Source organism: Lactuca virosa, chromosome 8, assembly GCF_052849685.1.
Source record: "Lactuca virosa cultivar CGN04683 chromosome 8, Lactuca_virosa_CGN04683_v6, whole genome shotgun sequence".
Lineage (NCBI taxonomy): Eukaryota > Viridiplantae > Streptophyta > Magnoliopsida > Asterales > Asteraceae > Lactuca > Lactuca virosa.
Window position 1 is genome coordinate 148,190,925 of NC_136433.1, and position 8,186 is coordinate 148,199,110.

General features: G+C 33.1%; 1 protein-coding gene and 2 pseudogenes across 1 annotated transcript; all 3 read right to left on the minus strand.

Moving 5' to 3' along the window:
* Positions 1-1,406: 1,406 nt before the first annotated feature.
* On the minus strand, positions 1,407-2,179 carry LOC145128740 (protein GLUTAMINE DUMPER 2-like). The gene has a single exon (XM_079063544.1). It carries the CDS (start codon positions 2,047-2,049, stop codon positions 1,555-1,557), a length of 495 nt encoding a protein of 164 aa, XP_078919670.1. The 5' UTR covers positions 2,050-2,179; the 3' UTR covers positions 1,407-1,554.
* A 2,520-nt stretch (positions 2,180-4,699) lies between these two features.
* LOC145128242 (protein GLUTAMINE DUMPER 1 pseudogene) lies at positions 4,700-5,492 on the minus strand (annotated as a pseudogene).
* A 1,627-nt stretch (positions 5,493-7,119) lies between these two features.
* Positions 7,120-7,548, minus strand: LOC145130937 (protein GLUTAMINE DUMPER 2 pseudogene; annotated as a pseudogene).
* Between the last annotated feature and the right edge of the window lie 638 nt (positions 7,549-8,186).

Genomic DNA, 8,186 nt, shown 5'->3' on the forward strand with positions numbered 1-8,186 from the left:
TCTAAAGGTTAGTAGGTTGGGTTATAAACCCGTTTTAATTAAACGGGTTAACATGTGTAACATGTTTAATTGAATGAGTTTGGCTTGGTTTGAATTTTTCAATCTGATTTCAACCTTTCAACCCATTTAAGAATTTCGAATATTTTAAATTCATATTTAGACCGTGTTTGGTGCGCCACAACTAGCATAATTTTTGAGTTTTTTAAGTTATCATTTTGGGAAGAATAAAAGTATCAAATAAGTTAGTTTTTTTTAAAGTACTTAGATTAGCTTTTCAGGAGCTTTATAAATTTTTTCCAATTATACCCTTAATCAATTATAAACAACATATTCTTCTAACTGTATTTTTATGTCATTTTATATATTTCATCAAACTTGTTAGTTAATTTTTACCAAACGCTATTTTTTTTTATCAGTTTAGCTTATAAGCTAACAGTTAGCTTTTCAGCTAACAACTATTTTTTTGCTAGCAACTAACTTACCAGCGCGTACGTCAAACAGAGCCTTGGTATTACTATGTAATTAATATTTTAATAATTACAAGCTTTGAAAAGAAAATACAAATATACATTATACAACTAAGTGCTAATCCTAGAGGCTAAATCGCTTACACCATTACTCCGTTAGTTTCCTACTCTATGACTTTCACGTCTCAATAGAGGTGGCAAATTGGACAGTAATTTTCCATATTTTTTGCTTTAACACGACATGATACGAGTTACTTTTTCTTAACCCGAATACGATACGATATCGTGTTTTTGTTCCTTAACACGAACACGATTTTATAAAAACACATAAAACACGATAACATGAAAAAAAACAAACAATAACCATTTGCATAATGGCATACGTAAGTTCTTTTAAAAAAGATAATTTACGGGAAAATGACACTGTAGCACATTAAAGTTTCCGGTTAGGTTACTTAAGTATTTTTCTTGCGCAATACACCATTAAACTCGTTATTGACATGTTAAGCGAAAATCTGAGAATAATCGTTTAATTAACAAGTCAATAACGATTTTAATGGTCTATTGAGCAAGAAAATTACTTTAGTGACCAAATTAGACAATTGACGAAACTTTAATGTGCTACTGTGTCATTTTCCCATAATTTAAACACAAGTAACACAACAAAAAGATAACATAAAATGACATAGAATGCTATTATATATACTTGGATTTTGAAAACGAACACGAACACGACGTTTTGTGCTATATCGTGTTATTAGCGTATTAAATTTTAAACACGAACACAACACTACACGGCTTTGTGTTTCTTATCCATGATCCGAATGAAAACTTCCTTATAAAAACAACAAAAATATCGTTATAGGAATCAAAATATAGATCTGGTCAAATTATCAAACCACGACAACAACGATTTATGTAATTTATCTTAATCATTAATTGTGATTCAAAATTTCATTTTATTCCCACAACATTTAATGAATAAAAGAACGGAACATTGAATTCATAATTCAAAGATTTCATGTACATTTCGGGAAGTATCCATCTAATTATCATGGAACCCACCTAACCAAATCGTAAACAAGAATCAACGGAGCTGATCAGCATCCTCTTCGTTCTCCATGATCCTCACTTCTAACCGGTAACTGGTCTCTTCTTTATCAGTCACCATCTCAGACGTTGATACTTTTTCCGTCAACCCAGTTGAATTGCTCAGGCAACTGCAACTACCAAACGACGAGGCTGTGCTGGAAATGGGTGTGGCCAAAAACGTCGGAGTGGCTTGTCCAGCCATAATTACAAGATACTTCTCTTCAAAAACCGGCGGTGGCTTGTCGTTGCCATTATCAGGTTTGCTGTCGCCGTCTCCAGATTCAATGTCCCTCTCGTCGTCGGGGTTGTTTTGGAGGTAGCCGGAGAGCTTCCAGTACGAGCATGCGAGAATCAGGAGAGCAAAAGCAATGAGGCCCAACATGGCAGCAAGGCCTCCGAAGAGGTATGGAACCGGTGAATGCCAGGGTGATCGTTGAGCAGACATGACTGACGACGGAGCAAGAGAAGAAGTTGATTCCATCGACATCATTCTGCTTCTTCTTCTTTTGGTTGTAGTTGGTAAGTTGAGAGAGAGAGAGAGAGCGAGAGAGAATAATAAAGCCTAGTGATGGATGATTGATTTAAAGTAGTTCTTTTTGAGAGACGAGTGGATTCGGTTCTCATTTTCGGGTTATATTTATAGAAGAAATGATAGAACAAAAACGAGTCGGATTTTTGGTTTCTTTACTACTTCCAATACTTACAAAAGGAATCAATAGTCGAAGTAAATTATTTAATGCAAAATGTTGAAAGTATATGGTTTAAATTAAATGGATGAAACTCAAGATATGAAGATATATTACCATTCTACATAAAAATTATACAACGATACCATCCCAAATAATTAACTCGTTATTCTATTCGTTTGACAATTTCTTTTAATTTTCTTGGCAATTAAATCAACCAATGTTGTCAAAATCGCGTTTTTAATCGTAAAATCGCACAATTCTATGATCCTACACGTGAATAACAATCCCGATTTCATTAAACACGATTTCTGATAGAATTGTAGTGGGATCGTAAAACCAAGTCGTAGAATCCTTCTGATCCTACATTTCCTATGTTTTTCACATTTGAACAATGTACTTTACCTTCCAACTTGAGATAAACATAACTTCTTCATATGTATGCGAATTTTGATAATCTTTATATCCACAAATTTATATTCAAGCCAACTACAATTTTCTTTTAGATTATTTTGGCTAAAAACTGCAATATTTTTAATTTATAACGTCATAAACGAAGTTTTAAACGTTTTAAAACGTGTGGATGCATCGCTTGTTATTTTAGATTAGATTGAAAATGATATATTAGTTATCACAAATGTTTTAAACAATTTAGAACCTTTGGACAATCAACTGATGGGTGAAGATATAATTTTCATTTGTTAAACTTATAATTACATTTTGTTTGTAGGATCTTATGATCCTAATTCAATCTTAAAATACTGATTTTGCAAACCCGAAAACAATCCAACGTAGAATCTTGATATCGACAACCATAAAATCAACCCACTGCACTACAATAGAAAGACTTAAACCACATACGAAATCCATTTGTCACTATTTACCAATGGATCACCCACAAATACTGTTACCTTATTTTTAAATAAATTTACGAAGGATTAGAATTAGTTTAGTAAAAACACCACATTCGTCGCTAATCTATCACAATTTGTTGACAATTTCCAACAAACTTCTATATAAGACAATCGTACATACATTTTAAAATTCATATGGTATCCATGTAAGCCAATGAGTGCCCATGCGATCTTGGGAGAAACGTATCCCTCCCCTAATCCGAGTCTTGGAATAATCTGATCAGAAGGCAAATCATTAGTTGGATTAGCGTTTTGAATCATGTTTGAAAAAAATGATTGACATTCGGGACATCCAGAATACATTGAAGTCAATAGAGCTCCATGAATTGTCACATTACTAAATTTCATACAACTCTATCAGTTTTTTCTTATAATGCATTCAATTCTATAAAGTTCAGTGAAATATATTTTAACATGTATTTAAGAATTATAAAACATTTTTTTTCTATTAAAGAGTTCCATGACCATTAAAGTCCAAATCTATTGAATGTCAATGTGACATTTTACAATAATAGGATATCATCCATTGGATGACAACGAATGACAACTAGGTATGTCATTTCATTCAACCCCTCATTGAATTTTCCATGGTAGATATTCTCATTTATTCTGCTTTTTTTTATATATGTTCAGGTTCTTTTGTTTTTATTTTATTAAATCATAAATTATTTTAGGAAAAAGAAAAAAAAAATAAAAAAAATGGTATATTGATCATTTAATGAATACTTAACTTTTTTTTTCTAATAGTGTCATCCATAAGGACCTATTGTGCAATATTTTCAGACCACATGGATCAACCCTGTCAAAAAAATCATGTAAAGACTACTTTGGATCAGCCAAACTACACACGTGTATAATTTTAAGAAAAATTTCTTTTATATTCATAAGGATTGTAACTTATGTGCTTGTAACCTAAGAAGGAGGAAACTAAAGTGTTAAGGGTGTTAACTGTTATATCATGATGAATCAATTTGTAGAACACCTATTATGGAGTTTAAAAATGCCTTTTTAAGCTTTTGTTCATTCAAAAACCTTGTCTTTTTATGCTTATGTTTGTGTTACAATGTAATAGTATCGACAATAAAGAAGTTAACCAAAATTCAAAACGATTTAATGATATCTGTGGCGACATGAAGACTTAAAAAATCAAGGCTACGTTATGATATATGTGATCATATATTACATCTTAGCCCCCATTTGAATCTATGAGTGTGCTTTGCATGTGTCCAGTTCCGATCTTATATCATCAACGGAATGATTAATTGAGAATTATTTTTGCAATTCTCACCATTTTGTGTGTGATAACAATTCTTAAGCGTTAAATTGAAATAATCCGTGGTTTCGATAAAAATACAAATCAGATTTTATCTATAAATAATTATTTTAAAATAATATTCATTTTCATCTGAATCATGAGTATCGTTGATTATTTTAATATGATGCACCAAAATCATTTTACGTTCTCACACAATCGTTAGTTTGCATTTGAACGTTTTATATTTTATATACAAAATATATGTATAGAAATTCCAAAAATATATTATGTGGCAAAATGGAAAATTCCTTTCATTCTCCAAAAAAGTTGAGATGGTGCTCTATGATCATCTACAAAACCCCTTACCCTATCTACTATGCAACCGCAGTCACCGGAGCTCATTCGTCAGCATCCATGGTGACTTACAGAAGAATTCCTTTCCTTCAAGTGAAAAGAAACAAAATTTCCAAAAAAGAAAAAGAAAGAAAAACTAAGAAAGCTCTTGATCTGCTGTCTCATGGTTCTCCGTATTCGTTACTTGTAACTGATCACAAGTCTTCTCTTTTTCCTCCTCCGTCACCGACGATGTCTCCGTCGACACCGTTGAGTTGCCACAGGAACTACAGCTACCAAACGACGACGCTCTGCTGGATATGGGTGTTGCCAAAAACGTCGGTTTATCTTGTCCCGCCATTATTACCAGATACTTCTCTTCGAAAACAGGAGTTTCCTTTTCTTTGTGATTACCGGGTTTGGAGTCGCCGTCTGCGTCTCCTTCTCCGGCCTCAAGGTCTCTGTCTCCGGCTTCGGATGAGATCTTCCAGTAGGAGCATGCGAGGATCAAGAGGGCGAAGGCAATGAGACCCATCATGGCAGCTAACCCTCCAAACAGGTAGGGTACTGGTGAGTGCCATGGTGATCGTTGTATGGTCACTGGAGAGGATGGAGCCATTGAAGAAGCTTGAAGAGTCATTAATGGTGGATTATTGAGGTTGAAACTTGAAAGACAAGAGAGAAATGGAAGATGATTAGAGTTGATGAGTGGATTAGGAAATGGTTCCATTTGATGCTATTTATACACGAAATTCGAAAATGGTCGATATTTTTGTTCTTAATAGAGAAAAATGGCGTCATATTTTATGTTTGTATTTTTATTTTATTTTATTCAGGTTATTGGAATATATCGAGTGCGTTTCTCTTTTCAATTTTCTAATAATTATGTTATGCCAAATATAACAATAAAACAAAACATGAGACTTAGGCACACAGGAATAAATACTATCAAATTAAATAATTTCCAGTGATAACTTCTTTTTTACTGCTTTTCTTTATATCGGTTATTTAATACTAAATCGGGTCCTATTTTCCCCTTTATCCTTTCGCTTGTTTTTAATTACCATATCTCTTTTAACACAACAAAAAAGATCACTTTAGCAACGGCATTTGTCGTCACAATTGATGAAAGAAATCGTCGCTAAAGGAGAGTCACTCGAGTTCGATCCACATTTGGTTTCAGTTTGAGGCATGCGTATCTGTCTTTCAAATGGATGCCTTAAACGGTCTGTATGTATTATCGGGTGAACAAAGAGCCTCAAACATGTGTCACACAGGGCCTAAAGGGCATGATGACCAGGGTCATCCTCACATTCCTCCAACTTATCTTATCACATGTAGTTTATTCAGGGTTTCAAACTCAATAATATCAACTAAACAAAGGGTTGCACTTGTTGCAGGACTATTAACCCAACACCTTACAAAACGGTTGATAGAATAAGTTGAAAATTATCGTGTTCACAAAGGCACCCCTCTCTTTCAAGAAGATTCTTCCAAAGGGTTTTATTGTATATGAAGTTCTATTTGTTTTAGCTTCCGGTATAGATTTTAAATAGAATAAGTTGAAAATGACTCATATCATTTGACATTTTAATCAAAATAACATCTCTTTTCTCTTATCTAACTGCCCTATTAGTTATGTAATTATAGTTACATAAAATATTTTTTATAAATTATAAAGCCATATCCTTTGATATTGATTGCGTATACACACATTCGTGTAGATATGATGATTGATGACATGACGGGTCTATTGAGGAACATGCATACAAGTACCATAATAAACGTGACAATCATGCATTTGAACAATCTTTCCCTTCATTAAATGGAGTTCAGGTTCATTGGATTCAACTTCATTTATTTAATCCTTTTCTTTTGGTAAACAAGAATTAGTTAACTTTTATATCAAAAAAACAATTTTGATCGTGAAATAAGAATTATGTTAACTTTTCTAAAATACAATTTTGATTGTGAGCTGATTTTAAAATTATTAACAAAGAACAAAGAAATTTATAAATATAATAACTAAATAAATAAACAACCTGAGATATTACATTAAATGAAAATTTACATTACAAATAATAACATTTGAATTAATGTAAATGTTTTAAGCAGTACTTAATTTTGTTCTTCATCAAATTGAATTTTAGCGACTTTGTATGTACAAACAAGTACACTCAATTGACGAAGAAAACAAGAACAAGCCCTACAATCACCTATGGAAGCCCTCACTGTATCTAACATGCTCTCCACGATCACCACCGTTTTCAATGAACAAAACTGATATCAGATGGCTCGACTAGTCGACTCCCATATGAATCTTTTAAAAGCAAAAGCAAAAGAAGCTAATGCTAATGGAGCTGATCTGGGGTCTACTGGTTCTCGGTGTTCCTTACTTGTAGCTGATCGTTGCTCCCTTCTTTCACCTTCTCCGACGTCGACGATTTCTCCGATGGGTTACTCCGGCAGCCACAACTACCAAAAGACAATGTTTTGCTCGTAACAGGTGTTGCCAAAAAAGTTGGTTTTGCTTCTCCCGCCATGATTACCAGATACTTGTCTTCGAAAACAGTGAGTTCCATCTTGTGATTATCGGACTTGGCATCTCCGGCTTCAAGGTCTCTCTCTCCGTCCCCGTCGTTCTGGTCATCGTCGGTAACATTTAAGTAGGTGCAGGCGAGAATCAAGAGAGCAAACGCAATGAGACCCAAAACGGCAGCTAAACCTCCGAAGAAGTATGGCACCGGTGTGTGCCACGGCGACTGTTTAACCACCGCCGGCGAAGAAGGAGCCATTGTCATCACTGTTTCTTCAGTTTTGCTTTTGGTATCGTTGGATTAGATTAGAAAGTGAACAGTTAGATTTGTTAATGGTGGATGAGTGGATTAGGAACTGGTTCTATTTCAAGGAATTTATAGACGATAAAATCTGAATTTTTTTCTTTTCATTTATTATTATTATTATATAATTTAATATTACATACTTTTTTTTTATTATTATGATATTGGAATTATATTCCCTTTTTAAAATCTAATCTTATGGTTAATGGAATATAAATGGGGTTCTTACGTACAATTACAAGCAAAGAAAAGCTTTAGTGCGTTTATTTATTTAAAATTTTAGTATTTAGTATATCTTTAGATGGCAATAAGGGAAACGAATATCCAAATGGAGTGAATATTAAGGTATCGTTTAATTTAAATTTTTATTAATAATTGAGGACGTCTTATTATTGATAATAAATCTTTAATTTGCGGTTTCTGTTTCGATATGTTATAAATAATGAAACAAGTTGAAAAGAGATAGAAGATATATAGGGTATTAAAGGACAAATTTTGCCTATTAACTTTAGCCATTAGGACGTTTCTTGTTCGTGAATATTTTGAATTGTAACTTTCTATCTTATGTACCTTTATGGTGATTTTTTTGAAATTTTCTA